The sequence below is a fragment of the Argiope bruennichi genome, chromosome 10, assembly GCF_947563725.1.
Source record: "Argiope bruennichi chromosome 10, qqArgBrue1.1, whole genome shotgun sequence".
NCBI classification, from domain to species: Eukaryota; Metazoa; Arthropoda; class Arachnida; order Araneae; family Araneidae; genus Argiope; species Argiope bruennichi.
Window position 1 is genome coordinate 24,625,057 of NC_079160.1, and position 16,953 is coordinate 24,642,009.

The window sequence follows — 16,953 nt, forward strand, 5'->3', positions numbered from 1 at the left end:
AGTTACATTTAAATGCAGATTAGAAAATGTATTTTTTGACTGAAATAAATGTTTTCATTAGATTAGACAAAAACGTAAGAATGAGTACTGAAAGTACCTCTGTCCTTGAAGTTCACTTCAGTTCTGAAATGTTTTAATTTATGAAAATATAAATTAGAATTTTGAAGTCTATCAAGAAAAGACTTTTGCTTATTTCAAACACTTTTTAGTTGGATTTAGTTTTTAATTATCTCTAATTAATATTGTCGACTTTGAGATAAATTTAATAAAAAGAATCCCCTTAATTGCACTTGAAGTTAAGTTTAAAAAGTAATAAATAGTGTTCTTAAAATATGTTTTGAATTCAAACGCCATATTGAAATTTGTTAATGGAAATTTATCATTTTTTTTCTTCTGAAATTAAATTAGTTTCTTTATCTAATATAAGTTATACAAATAGATATAAACTCAATATATGTTTTGAATATATATAAAACAATAAGATGCCTGAAAATGCAATAAAATAATTGATTATACAAAGAATTTTTTATCTTTTTTTATGAATGCAGAACATGAACAACTATATTGAAAAAAGAAATGTTAACATTTAGTTTCTTCTACTTTCCATTATGGTATAAATAACAAGACCATATATTCCTGTTAGCGATACAGTTCCAAATTTTGACTTCTTATACAGTATCTTGGAATCATTCTGAATTGTGACTCTAGTTAAATAGCACTACCTATTTTGATTATATATATCAAAATAAGTTTCTTAAAAAATTTAGATAAAAATATTAATTGCGAATTCCCAACTCTTGTTATACGCATAAATCTTATGTATAAAACAAAAGTTTAACGAATTTAAAGTTTCAGATTATTTAGGACAATTCTAAATTTTTAGTTTTTATTTCAAACTTAAATTAATTATCCTAAAGTCCCTTGTTTTTGTATTTGAATAAAGAAAATTATTATTTATAATAAATAATTATTTATAAAAAATAATTATTTATATTTTTTTTGAGAATTAATTTCTCAGTATTTAATTCACCTAATCAATTTCATTATCAAAAATTTGCGTAGTAAGTCAATGTAGATGTTTATTCAAATTGACAAAGCAGTAGCAAATTGTATAATATGTAATGTTCGTCTTTCACTAATTAAAATTTTTTTAAATAACTATTATTTAATTTAATTAAGAATTAAAAGGTTATTATTTTACTAATTTCCAATACTATTTTATTTAATAAACCATTTATAATGTTTTTATAATAAAATTATGCAGAATCTATAAAGCTCTCAGTTGTTATATGCAATTATTAACTGAACTGATAAGGTAAAACATGTCTAAAATATCAGATGTCATTAGATTTGATTGCAGAGAAAACAAAACAGTTGGGATAAATAAGTAATATTAGAATTCTAATTCTGCAAATAGATTGATTCAATAGGCTATTTGTTTTGACTATTTGAGTTTCTTTTTTTATCAGTTTACTGGCAGTATTTTCTAGTATTTTTCTAGATTATTGGCAGTTTTGGTTGTGCTTAGTTTGATCTAATCTCTTACATAAAACTAGGTACTAAAACTTTCATATGAATGCCGCTATCTCGTAGTAAATTTTTTAAAAAATGACTGCAATGCTCCATATTATTTATAACGATGAATTATTAAGAATACTAAATAGTAAAATGTATAAAATAATAGAAAATAAATTTCTTTGATCAATGTATTAAAACATAGAAAGCTTCTTTATTCCTAAAAATGAATATGAAACAAAGTAATAAAAATGTTTGAAGCTAAAAGTAATCTTATAGCAAATTTACAATATAATGCAGATCACAACACAAGAAATCAATTCCTAAATATTCACAAAAAAATTTAAATATGCCATTAAATGGGATTAAAATTCCAATTTTCTGAATTAATTTATATCGGTTATGGGCATCTTTTCGATTTTATTTTGAAATTTGTATATGTAATAAAAATATTTTCGATTTTTCAATAAGTTAATAAGAACTTTTTTCTGAACATTTATCATTGTTTCATTCAACTTTTGTAAAAATCTATTTCTTCCAACAAATATAACAATTGTATTTAGAATATTCTTATTTATTATATGCTGCTTTTTAATATATGTTATTTAAATAAATGTTTAATATGTATATTTATTTAATATACATTATTTATTAATATACAAATTTTATAATCATTTGTATTTAGTAAATCCTCATTTTATGTGTAGAGAAAAATAGGTTTGGTTTGGCTATAATAACGTCTCTTTTGAAGCAACACTAGGGCTATTTTGGGACGGACCTCGTCATTTTGAACCGCGGTTAGATAACGAGGACAACACCTGAGCTGGCACCCCCTCTCCACACCACACCACACCACACCAGCGGGAGGATGTTTGGTCATGACGGATTTAACGTGCAACAGACCCCCTTACACGACGGTTCTTCGGTGGAATCGGGTCACGAACCTGAAACCTTTTGGTTCCGTAGTCGAGACCTTACCACCAGGCCACCTCGGCCTTAGCATAGAGAAAAATATAGAAATGCAGAGGTTAAGATAACTGCAGAAAAAAATATAACATAATTTATATAAAATATGCTTTTAGTAGCACACTAAAAGAAAAATAATTTTTTTTTATCAATAAGAACAGAAATTAACAAAATCGTAAAAGCACGATCGTAAAACAAAATCGTAAAAGCACGAGACATTGAAGTTAATATCATTATAAAATTAGCCATAAGGAACATTATAAGGACGATAGTCACCGGTATTCATTATTAAAGCTAAAAGGATATTATAAATCTGATTGAAATTTTGATTCACTTAAAGAATTTCTATTATAACCTTAATCTTGTATCATTTTATTTCTAACTCTATGCTTTTGATTAAAAAATCTAATTGATAGTACGCTAATAAAAATGCATTTCTAAAAATATCTATTTTTAATTCTTAAAAAATTTTATTATTATTTTTATACGAAATATAATAAGAATATGCGCTTACCAATGTTACCAGGCGCATCTTCAGTGCCAGATGTCAAAAACCCGAAAGATCCCACTCGGTAATTAACAGTCACTACAACTACATCACCGTGAGCAGCTAAACCTGCCGCATTGTAGTCACTCTGTCTAATTGATCCAAATCTGAATCCACCCCCGTGGATGAAGTAGATCACTGCCTTCTTATTGGTGGAACTAGCGTGTTCTGGAACCCAAATATTGAGGTACAGGCAGTCTTCGTCCTTGTATGGCGAGGCATCATACCAAGGAAATGGGTACATGGATTTTTGCCAGCATGCTGGAGGTTGGTTAAAAGCATAGTACAAATCTGGAAGATATCTGCGGGGAACGGGTTTCTTGAAGCGCAATGATCCAGTGGGTGCTTCAGCATAAGGTACTGCCAAAAACTGGTTTACAATCCTTTCGCCAGCATAAACGGTTTGTCCAACGATTTGGGTTTCGCCAACATTTACGACTGAACTGCAGTCAGCTTTCCCGAAGAAGTAAAGAGTGAAACAGGATATTAAAAGGATTCGGAAAGCACCCGTTGATTGACTCTAGAAAAGAAAAGTAAAGTGTTCAGTTGCTTAATTTCCACTTAAAAGTCATTGACAAAAGCCAAAATATTTTAAAGATAATACCTCATTAAAATATTCACGAATAAATACATATTGTCACAAATTTGTAATATTGACTCCAGGTTACTTATTATATAATCAATAACGTGGTAAGAAAAATAATTTTAATAAGGGTTGCTGATTGAAACCAAGTCAACGACCTCAGGTCTTAAAGACAAACTTGGTGACCATCAAAAATGAAGGATCTCGAACATTCGAGAATCTTTACGCTAGCTCCTTCAGTATTCGACGTCTGTTCTAAAATATTCACTGGAGTTATCCTGTCATAGGAACTGTAAAAATCGGAATCGAGTTTAGGAAAGTCAGGAGTCAGCTGTCGAATCAAAAGAAACAGTAGCTGAGTGAAATCTCACTTTGAAATGTTGATCATTAGCGAAATATCTCTCTGAGTGCTTTGTGTTGTTATGGTTGTTTATTAACGATCTGCTGATCGCATGTTGTTGATTTCTGCAAATGCTGTTTTGCATATACTTCATCTGTTTTTTTTTGTTTGTTTGTTTTTTACCAATGTCTTGCGTTTTTGTGTTGAATAAAGTGTCATTATGAATTATAGAGCTTATTAGACTTCACTCCTCATACGTAACGAGTAAATTTTGATTTTTTTTCTTAACAATATTCTAGTTTATTAGCAAAACCAGAGAGTTTTAAAATTAACATTCACAAATTCATTAAAATATTCACGAAGAAATGCATATTGTTACGATATTGTAGCATTGCATCTCTGCAAAATAAGTCTCCTGGTAAGGAAGACAGTTTTACAGATATAATAATGGCTGCTAAATGGATTAACTTTTGTGCTAAAAACGAAGGACCTATAATATTCGAGAATCTTAATAACAGCTCCATTAAGACTCGATATTTGTTCTAGAATACCATTAAGATTTGTAAATATCTCAAAAGACCATTTGCAAATCTCAAGGATCTTTGAAGTAAGAAAAACCCAAGTCATGACTGCAATAATGAAGGGAGGGATTAACTGAATGAATGATTACACCATGTATCACTTTCACAAAGAATTGACTGTATTTGCAAGTGAATCTTAATTATCGATGAAAAAATATCAAAAATGAATCCAAAATAGAGACTATACTTGGTTTGATCGACATGAATATATTATAAAGCACGTGACACTAATATATTTATTGATTCAGTGATGAGTCATATTTATATTGATGATAGGCTGTACATCAAACATTTTTGAAAAAAGTGGAATATTTTTATTTCATTATCTTACCTTTAGCATATGTACCCTCGTGTTTGGTTGCATAATACGCATATTCTAATTTGAGCCTATCTAGTATTTCAAGAAAATTTTACAAATAATTAAAACAAAATTATTAAATCGTTATCTTTCATCCGCCCGTTCAAGCACATAAAATCTTTTTTTTTCCTTCGTTCTACATTTTTCTTTGATCGATTCTGTGATATTAAACATAATGATAATATTTTAAAAATAAATAACAAATTTTTAAAAACGAATATTTAAGAAACAGTGAATAATTTATAAAATCAAATAACGCCAAACTTAAAAATAAAATCTTTTGATAAAACATTATAACACTGATAATATTACTTTTAAAAACGAAAATTATTTCTATAACGAAAAACAAATAATATATACTAACTGTACCAGTATACCGATGAAGTTGTTGCAAAACTAGAAAATAAAATCTATTAAAAAAGTACTACAAAATAACAATAAAATGGAAGTAAAGAGAAATCCTGAAACTGATTGTAATAAAACACAAGACAGCATAAAAACAGGGTATTGGAAACTGCACGAATAACCGCAAATGGTTTTTATAGAAAACGATAACTTTGATGTGTTTATTTTTGTTTTGGCTGATACGCATTAAATTTTGCTTTTCAATATTTTTAACTGTATTATCCTGGTAGCAAGAATGTAGCAACAATGAGATATTGAATAAAACGTTTAAAAAGATTTATTTTGAGGAGTTAGAAGTAAAATTGCATTTAAAACCAGTTGAGTGCTCTCCTCAAAACCTTCTTGCATACTCTCTAATAAACTTGGCTTGCCAGAGAACGCCTTACATAGCATTGGCGAACAATAGTTACGAAATATTAACCAGTTGAGTGCTCTCCTCAAAACTTTCTTGCATACTCTCTAATAAACTTGGCTTGCCAGAGAATGCCTTGCATAACATTGGCGAACAATAGTTACGAAATATTAACCAGTTGAGTGCTCTCCTCAAAACTTTCTTGCATACTCTCTAATAAACTTGGCTTACCAGAGAACGCCTTACATAGCATTGGCGAACAATAGTTACGAAATATTAACCAGTTGAGTGCTCTCCTCAAAACTTTCTTGCATACTCTCTAATAAACTTGGCTTGCCAGAGAACGCCTTGCATAGCATTGGCGAAAAATAGTTACGAAATATTAACCTTTGGTGTGAATTTAGCATTTTTACTGAATCTATCGTATCTTCCTCGAAGAGTTTATTTGTTTTTTTCCCAATTGATTGAAACAAAAATTCGATAGAAAATACACTTGTAATCACAAATTCCCAAACCAAATTTGATATATTTAAATCATTGTGTTTTTGAATTGTCATGCTTATATGTTTTTGAAAGTACAGACCGACAGACAAAGGGTTTTGTTGGATTTTGCTCAAAATTTGACAGGTAAATTTGTGTACAGAATTCTACAAATTTGATTTAAAAATTGTATACCAAATTTCATTCTTCTAACTCAACGCGTTTCTGATTTATCTTAATGATAGACAGATGGACGGATGGACATTTTCCAGGAATATGTTTTTCGTACTCAGGGAGATCTAAAACGTGGAGACTAGACAAAATCCTGAATTCGAATTTTTTGATGATTTCTGTTACTTTCTCTATACTTCGTATACGAAAAAGTAAAAATTACCCATAGTTCAATTTGCTAATATGATAATAATAAATATGCTTTATAGCTCAATTGATATAATTTATAAGATCTCCATTGATTTTTTTCATAAATAGAGAAAGAAATATTTAAAACAAAACTGCAAATAATAATGTTTTTCAAAATTGCAAATTAAATTAATTTCGATTTTTCTGAAAAATAAACTAATTTTAACGAAATGTTTTGTTACAAAATTTTTTCTACAAATGCCGCCAATCAATCGTAATAATGCAGCGCATTTAATCACTAGTTCAACAGCTTGCTTGCTGTCTAATCCTCTAATCATTTTACTTGTCGGCAACTCCGACTACTCTCACACACGAATTCCACAGCTTGAGAGTGCCTGAGTCTTTTAAAGTACCGGGAGGCGGGGCTAGAATCTTCCAGACCAATCAGGTAGTATCTGGGTGTATCTCGGTTCCTACTCGATGGATCGTGAAAATTCTCGAACTTTCCAGTATTATCCATTTTGTCACCAAATTCATCGCCAAGTCGCCAAATGGTCGCCAAGCTCAGCACGCACAGGACAGATCTTACAACTGTTTTAAAGGTTTTTCCCACGATGACGCTATTCGTGCCGGGTAGCAAAATTACAGATTTGTAACAGTATATTATAAATAAAATTTTATTTAATACTGAAAAACGTAACATATTATTATTATTATTGCATTTATAATGAAATTTATTTTTGTAACGAGAACAAAGAGACATTGATTCCTTAAAAGACAAAAATTAATTTTTTTCAAAGTGTCTTTTAAAAACACACTTCTATTAGAGCGTTCAAATAAGGAATTTTTTTTAAATTTTTAATTTCTAATCTTTAATAGATAATTAATATAGATATTTTGTAATATTAAAATAGTTTTTTGATTCCATGTTTGATATTACCAATTATTTTAAACAAAATTTAATTAAATTTATCTATGACCAATAAATAAGTTCTGAAATTATTAAAGAGTGCAGTGTTATTAAAAATATAGAAGAGTACAGAACTTCAAAACTCTAGAGCATTATGAAATAAATAAAAAAAGATAGATTTCGAATTTACACCGGTACAAAGTTGTAGCAAGTCAAATCAAATAAAAGTCCTAAATTTTCCGATGCTCTTTCTGTGTTATCGTACGCTTATTTCCTCATAAGGGTTTTTTTTTACTTATGATATGCGAGTTCACTTGAGATTGAAAATTAAAAAATATATATTTTCAAATAAGAATTACATTGTAATTTTATTCAATTTAGAAATCTGATAAATTATATGTATGTTGTATTTCACATCATGCAGATTAGAACAAATGTGAAATCTTTTTTTAAATGAACAAATAAATTATTCAATAATTCAAAAGCTGCTTTATACATTGAAAAAGTATTATATCAAGCTTGAAAAAATATTCAATATTCATTGGATTCTGATTTATAAATGTTTTTTTTTTTTTTTTTTTGTAAGAACGATTTAAACCAAATTTCGAATTTGAGAAAATGGCATTAAGCATAAGTAAGTAAACTGTAATGTAACAAAATAAAATAAAATAATCAATGTAACTTCACAAAGAATGAAGAGTGATACATAACCCAGTCAATTTATTAAAAAAAAAAAATATTTCGAGATTAAGAATATGAAATAAAAAAAGTAGTCAATTGTTTTTAACAAAAATCATTTTTTTTTCAACATGGTCAATTGTTTTAAAATGAGACAAAAATTTTATAATAGATTTTCTCGATTGGCATTAAAAAAAAAATCTAACAACATCCAAAATTTCCATATCTACGAACAATTTGACAAAATCTTATTCCCCTTTTGTCATAAAATTAAGATTTTTGGAATTTTTACGTAGATCATCATTATTTATTTAACTCCGTTTCAGCAATTTATTGACTCTGCAGTTAATACCAATCTCCTTTTTAACGGCGCAGTAAATTTTCCATTAAAGACGTTTATGGCGAAGTAATTTTATCACCTACTGTCGCCTTATTGAGTGGTTGACAAATATGTCTTCAAAATTAATAGAATTCTACTGATAAGATCTGCAGATTTTAACCATTATTGTTATTGAACGATTAAAATTAATAAAATTTTACTGATAAGATCTACCGGTGATTTTAACTACTTTTGATTCTAGAAGAGATAAAATTAATTCGATTTTACTGATAAGATCTGAGAGAGATTTTAACTGCCATTGTTTACTGAACAGCTAAAACTAACTAAATATCGGGACACAGTTTTGCGATGGTAAATCATACTCACACACACACATATTTTTACAGAGCTCGTAGTGCAGTAATTAAATAAAAAATGGTGGAATTGGATCAGGAAGTAAAGGGCCATTTTAGAATTAAGTTAGTATCGGTTAAATTAAGATAAACATTTGGAAAGTAATTAAGATTTAATTTAGATTTAGAGATATGTACATGAATTTGCTATATCTTTTAACCCTTTCTAGGGCCGTGGGAAGTATGCTTCCCAACAAATTTTCCAATCTTTGTATGAAATTATGTAGGTGGCATAAGTCCTGACACATTTTTTTAGTAAATCAGAAACTTAGATGATTCAGTTTTTTATCTCAGACAAAATGATGTGTCTTGATTTGTTACTTAATTATTAATTAACCAAATTAATTAATGAATCAAATTAAATTGATCTAATAAGCCAAATGAATCTCTTTTCTTATTCTAAGTTTGAGCCTAAAAATATTTTAACATAATATGACTAGAAAAAAAATGGCCCTTTAAAGGGTTAAGCACTTTTTCGTAAATACAATAATTCGAAAATGGGAAGAATTTTAGGAACGGAAGGAAATGTGAGGATGCAGTGCTATCATCAGAATTCTAGAATTTTATCAAATTTGAGAATACTATCAACAAAAAGTCTGTATTTCTATCTAATCACATTGTCAATGTGAAGAATTGCATCGAGATAAGTACAGAATATGTACAACTTTTCATAAAATTTTTGATCTGCTCAAAATGTTGGGTCAAATCCACTTATAGATTGGTTGTATAATTCTTTTTATTCATGTGAAAATGATGACTGAAACACTCAACAGGTTATGTTAATGAAACTGGGTATGTCATCTTGACTTAGATTTTAGAATTGTATCAAATTTTATTAGCAATAGACGAAAAAGAAGAAATACAAAGTAATATTTCACGTAAGTTTCCCCATAATGTGTAAGTAAACGAGAATTTCGAAAGGAAAATTCTCCCAATGGTTTAACAGTGCGAGAATTTTCCGACAAGCTCATAATTACATAGTTACGCCTTTTTTTTAGTATAAAAAAGTAGACAAATACTACTCCGAACTAGTCTAAGCTGTATGTAATTTAACGATCAATCGCTGCAAAGCAGTCTGTTTAACACATACTGACACGGAATGACGGCATTTTCACATAGACTCTTGTGAAATCTGTAGTTTAGAAATCGGCATTAGTGCAGCGAGCACCAACCTATAGATTGGAAAACACTCGTTCTGCTACCTTTGGATGCTAATTCGATATGAATTCAATTATGTCAGCAAATAAAGATATCAAATTGCGATGTGGATTGTGTTCTTTAAAGGTACAATTTTACAATATTGTTACGAAATTCCCGGGGTTCGTTTGGATAGTGGGGGTTATATGGTGTGAAGAACGCTCAATCCCCAGGCGGCAGTAGAAAATAAAACAACGACGTTTATGTACGTGACGAGCAGAGCGTGACGTGCAGCATACAACAGCATACAAAACAGCATAAACCGCAGCATACAACAGATTCTATTGAAGACAGTAGCACACAGCTTAGTTCAGTACTAGCTTCACTCCGTCTCTGCTCCGCTTAAATCAGGAAGACCAGTTCTTTACCGTCGACCCCGACTACTCTGCCCTAGCAGCTGCAGCCGCCTCCTTTTATAGATCCCAGGAGGCGGGGCTAGAAGCCTCTGAACCAATCAGGAACGTTCGAGGCGTATCTCAGTTCCTACTGGACGGATCGGGAAAATTCTCAATGTTTCGCGTATAAGCTATTTTTGCGCCAAAGTCGCCAAATGGTCGCCAAGTTTGTCGCCAAGCTCTGGAACCCTCGACGCGACCATGGACTTCGTCCAGTACAGATGACTGTAAAACATTCTTTCCGAGGGTAGAACCAACTATGCTGGGAAGCAGCTTTACAGATTCGTAACAATATATTCAATTCAGAAAAAATCATGTTTCTGAGTGTATGAAGCAAGCAATGACCTGATAGTAAAATCATTATTTGTGAATACAACTGCGGTGACATCAATTTTTGTATTCTAGTTACTGCTACTGTCTTAAAAGCAAGAAAATAAATCAAACCTGAAAATTGCTTATTAACTTATTCTTTAGCGAAATACACCTCTTATTGCCCCATATTTTACATTTCACTAAAACAAATGTCAAATTATTTCATTCAATTCTCCCCAAGGGCATTCATTCTCTTTCTTAAATAAGAAATAAAAAAAAGTCTATGTGTAAATTACAAAACTGGTAATTGAAATTATGGTATAAAAGATTATTGTATTACGTCAAAATTGATTGAAAAAAAATGAAATGTTTGGATGTATAAATAAATATAGGAGTTTTCAAAGTAATGGAAAGACATAAAAATTAAAAATCAATCACAAAAAAATTAGTTTCAAATCAAGATTTAAAACATTTTTCTATATATGCAAAAAAGTACATCAATTTGATGAAAAGAATATACAAAACTATTGGTCAAATAATATACAAACGTATTCTAAACAATTAAACAATAAAAAATTATGCATTCAGATATTAAAATTATGGCAAAAGCATTGTTGTATATACAAAGAATGTGTTAAGAAGAAAAAATAATTTAAATATAGAAAATTGGAAGTTCGTTTTTTCTAAATACAACTCCCCCCCCCCCCCATCCTTCATTCACAGATTGGAATGAAATCTTTCCCACATTTTTCTTAGCATTTAGAATGATTAACTACACTTTTAACAAGCTTCGTTAAAGGATTGAAATGGGGATTGAAAGATTTATGTCCAACAGTGAAAGATTTGAATGTACACACATTCGATTTCATGCCAAACTCTGTGAATAAATTGATGATTCGCGTTGGATAGTCACATGCGTGTTCCGAATATGATTATTTAAATATGCTAAGATTATTTCTTGTGTTATTATTTCACCGTGATGTAGCATATGCTCTTTACCAAAGCTCTCCATATTTGTGTGTAAAAGTGAACTAACTAAAAGTTTGCACAGAAAATGCTTCAAGTAATAATTTCAAGTGCGACCAAAAGAAATTCCATGGACAGGTTATTAGGTACGCAAAATAAATCTTAAACCTACCCTTTTTCTTCCTACCATTATTTGTAAGAAATTTATAACGATTTTCAACCAGTACAGTTGTTTTGAATCATCCTGCATTTCAATACAATCCCTAAATCAATAATTTGAATTACCTGCAATAGTATTTTACTATCAAACACTGAATTAATTTAACTTATTTGATTAATTTTGTTCAAATGAAACTGATTCTACAGACAAAATTATTATTGCATCAGAATATATAAAGAGATTCAAAATCAAATTCAGTTTTAACTCATCTCTTTGTTGGGTCATTTCTAATATTTTTCAACCTTTATTTCATTTCTGACTCAAATGCTTCAAATTTCTTTTCATAATTTCGATAATTATTTTGTTTTATCATTCAATAATTTCAATACTATTTTGTTTAAATTATGGAAAGTCTCATAGAAGAATCTTAGTCAGTTTTGATTTAATGTTTTATCCAATGTTGGTTCTGAATCAGTTGACAATTCGTTTTATCCGATAGCGTGTCTGAATAAAGTCTATGTGTATGTGTAAAGTCTATGTGTAAATTACAAAACTGGTAATTGAAATTACGGTATAAAAGTATTAAATTGTAATAAATTGACATTCATTTTAAACAACAACGTTCCTAAATTAATTGTTATTTGGTTTTAATTGGCGATGATTTCGATTTAACTGAATTTTCAGTTTAACAGACGTCGAAACTGAATAAATTTGCATTCCGTTTTAGGCAATATCATTTCTGAATTAATTGGCATTTTAACCAATTGCACTTTTGAAAGGATTGACAGTCCTATTTAATCGATATTAAACTTTAATTAATTGGTATTCCAATCACCCACCTCGATACCGAATAAATCTATGTATTAAATTACAATTTTGCAGACATCGATTCTGAATTAATTTTAATTTATAAATCTAAACATAAGCAATTTCGCTTTTGTTATGTGGATTTTTATTTTGCTATCTCTAAGTCTTCGAGACACCGAGATTACGGTGCAGCAAATATTGCTTGAGATTCTAAGTCAATTATTTAAGAATGGCAATGCGAATCCTCCTTTAAATTCTTTCGTGAATGAATATTTAAAATTTATTTCTTATACCATGTTCCATCCCAGAATGGTTTTAATATTTTATTTTCTTATATTCCTGCTCCTGTTGATATCGAGGGAAATGAGAAAGTCTCTGGCTGTTGTAAAATCTGCAAATGAATTTTATATGCAGCCTCTTCCTTTTGTTAATGTGCGAATATGTATTCGTGACATGTGGATGAATACGTAGATTTTTCAAAATTCATAGATGACAAAACCCAATGGCATTTAATTATAGAAAATAAATTATATAATGTAAAATTCTTGATTATACCATAGATAATCACTCTAAACCGTAGATATAATGTTACCTTAACGCATTTAATAATTTGGAATTCAAGGCTAACTCACGAATATTTAATTTTCTCAGAGTTTCCACTATCTTGCAATCGTTGTAGGAGTATTTTAGTATTTTAACAATAAGACATATTTTAACAGATTGTTAAGTCTTGCACTTTAAGAAGAAGAGGGCATTTATTTAACTTGCTATTTTATTTTAATTACATATACTGTCTTAGCTTCTAATCATTCCTGGTTAAACCAAGCTAACCAGCCTGGTTTTATTCTTTATTATTATTGTTTTAATTTTACATTCTGAACGGAATTATAGTCTGAATTTAACCTACAAAAGAATATTGCTACGAAATAGTACCCACATCATCATCATATTTATGAATGAATGAATGTTAATGAAGTTCGTCTCATCATAATTCATGAATAATGACAGGTGGAGCTTGAAGAAGAGCCACATTAGATGAGTGACATTAAAATGAATCGTAAGAATAAAATGAGCGTTGAAATAACGAAGTGATACTGAGCTGAAAGAAACGATCTCACAGTATGGGATGATGTGCTATTTGAAATATTACAATAAAAATATTAATAAACATTTATTTACAAGAAAGTAATAAACTAATTCACATTTATATATAATTTTAATATGATCAGCTTAAATTATCTGTTTGTTGGATTTTATGGATAGAACGAATATTTCATTGCCTTAGATGATTAGTTTGCTAATTTTCGTTGATTTAGATGGGTATTTTTTTTTACTTAGATTATGCGTTGCTATGTATTTTTTTAATAATTCTTTTTAATAAAATAAGCCTAGATAATTAGGATGAGGATTTTGTTTTTATTTTAAAAAAGATTTGTTTACAATGGGAGTTTCACATTAAAAGATAGTGCGCCTTATTTTCCTTTTATTACTATCCAATATTTGCAATGTATATATGAAGAATAAAACTTATTCCAATAGTATTTTTATCATTCTTTTCAGCCGTTATTTATAGTTCTTTTCTTTTTAAAATACTAAAAATTTTTCAAAGCTCTCAGTCATTTACATTAAAATATGTTTCGTTTTTTTTTTTTAATTTTTTAGGCCATAATCTTGAATGCAGATGATTTTATAGCTAATATTTATACAGTAATCATCCTTTGAGACCATTTAGTTCACCAGAATTATTGGCCGAGTTTAATTTCGATTCATTTTCAAATGCATTGACGGATTATTATGGTTCCTTCTGAGACCTAATTATAAGCCTCAAATTATGACAGATATTACAAACATATTATTTTAACAGAATTACATCTTTTATTCCTATTCTAATAAGAATCAATACGTATATAACCATTCTAAAGAAGTCTGGCCTTATGTTATCACAGAGCAATTACAAATTATCTAGAAATAGTTAATCTATTTTATAACGTTCACAATATTGTACAACTTAACTTTCTTACTGTTCTTATAAATTTTGAAAATATTAAACAGGGTCTTTTCTTCTTAGATTTAGATAATGTAAAAAGTTACACACTTAAATATTTGATGAAATACTGACATAAACTTGTATTGCATTGCAACAATGAAATCTGTCATTAAAAATCAACTAAAATTTTTAAAACACTTAATCTAGTATTATTAAAATGACAGTTAATTTAGTATTATTGAAAATATGATATTTTAATTTTTAATCTAGAGCAAAATGTGGTTTTGTGTAATAATATTTTCTGACGAAACACATCACAACAAACGAACAAAAAATCGAATAAAACACAAGAATCTAGAATACATTTAAAATTATTGACATTCTGATTAAATTTTTAAAACAATTTCATTTCAGCTCTACGCATCTACCCATGCATTTATGTCTAATAAATTTGGTAATTCTAGGACAAACTATCTTTCCTGAACAGCGCCAACATCCACAACATCCACGCAAGCACATTCTCTTTTTCATAAGCAGATGTAATGTAAAATAAAATATCACAAAATAAAAGAATTTTATACATATCGTAAAGCATTAAACCGATTTCAAATTTTTAAAATTTCAGAACAAATATTAACTTTAAATTAAATATGCAAAAAGTTTTCCCACTCATTTTATTTCATTTTTCTTTCTAAAAACTAGCTGCTTGTTGTAAAAATATCTGCCAATAAGAACAAGAATGAAATTGAAGAAAACACGTTTTATACAAGTAATAAAGTATCTATTTTCAGTCAGTTCGATTAATAAGTTATTATTAGTATTAACGGAGATAAATATTAATAATTAGTCGCCTCAGATAACCAGCTGGTTCGTCAAGAATATTGCTTATATTGGTCTTCAAATAAATCGTTTGGATATAATTTTATGTCTATGATTCCACCAAATGATTTGATATTAAAGTCGTGTTATTTTAACTATCTTACCCTAATTTTTTATTTACTTTTTATCACCTTAAACCTTTCATATACCCGAATTTTCATATTCACAAAATAATGGCTGACATCTCTATAACGTAAATAATTCGATCTGATTTAAAAATTAGCGTTGTATACATGATAACTCAAAAATCATAACTTACCATAACTATATTGCGGTCATATAAAAATCATATGTTCACATCGATGTTATTTCAATACTTTAGTGTTTTTAGCGAAATTTAAACTAGTAAACTATTAAACTCTTACCATTGTGAATGGTTCTGATTGAGGTAATGTAAGACTGTGAAGTAAAACTTTTAGAACCCACGCTGGCTATAAAATACCTCGAGTCATGGTCATAACTTTGATGGTCTTTTTCTTCAACATGAAGTTATTCGTCCAATTGAAAATCCGATTTGGCGTTGTTTTTACACCTGGTAAAAAGCTTTTGTTTACAGCTGGATTACAAGTCGTAACATTCGATCTATTTTCTGCTTATCTTCTCAGTGGTCACATCAAAGAATTTTTTTTATTGTTCTTCTCTTTCACAGAAATTTATAAAGGAGATATTAACTTTGTTTTCTCCCTATATTTGAAATTAATTAAGTGAAATTTGTTTTTGTTTCTTGTATTTTATTATTTTAAAGGTAAATGAATATTTTGAATATATATTTGTCTAATTATAAATCTAAGGGAATAATATTTATATATACAAATCTTAACAATGCTTGTATTTGCAATGAATAGATTTGTTTTTATATTTATCTCCTGGCATATATGAAATATATAAATCAACTAGCCGCCTTTGGCGACCAGCCGGTTCGCCAATCTTAATGTTCGTTAAAATTTTAATAATTAAATATTTTATGCAATGCCTACTTTAATAGCTTCTTCATCAAAATATTTTAAAACTTCAAATTTTGATATATAATTCACTCATAATATTATAAACGCCTTCAGTCATAACGTAATATGTATCTCTCTCATTTTCTGTTAGTTCCCATAGAATTTATACTATAAATTCAAGTGGAAAGGATTAATCTGCAATTAATATAATAATATGTTTTACTGAAACAAAGTATTTTTTTGTAATATGATTACTGAAAACAGTCACTGAGCGTTTAAACTTTATGGGCACTAAAGAATACCTTTCCTAATTTATGTAATATTTAAAGAATTTCTCAACAAAATATTCTCAGATTCATCATGACCAGAACGATTAATTAACAATGTTTAATTTTAAATGCATCAAACACTAAGAAAATAAAACGAATCGTTTAAAATAATCGGTTGAAAACAGGTTAAAAAAAACTACTTAAAAAACGATGTTCTTAAAACTATAAGC

General features: G+C 28.7%; 1 protein-coding gene across 2 annotated transcripts in view; it reads right to left on the reverse strand.

The window, feature by feature from the left end:
* Positions 1-15,971, reverse strand: part of LOC129988894 (acetylcholinesterase-1-like) — a 32,051-nt gene extending 16,080 nt beyond the window's left edge. The window contains exons 1-2 of one of the 2 annotated variants that reach the window (XM_056097178.1): positions 15,876-15,971; positions 2,996-3,548 (exon numbers count right to left, since the gene is read on the reverse strand). In XM_056097178.1, the coding sequence (XP_055953153.1) occupies positions 2,996-3,548; positions 15,876-15,878 (556 nt within the window). In that variant the 5' untranslated portion in view covers positions 15,879-15,971. Of the gene's footprint in view, positions 1-2,995; positions 3,549-15,769 lie in introns of both variants that reach the window. The other variant, XM_056097177.1, reaches the window with a different exon arrangement.
* Positions 15,972-16,953: the final 982 nt, after the last annotated feature.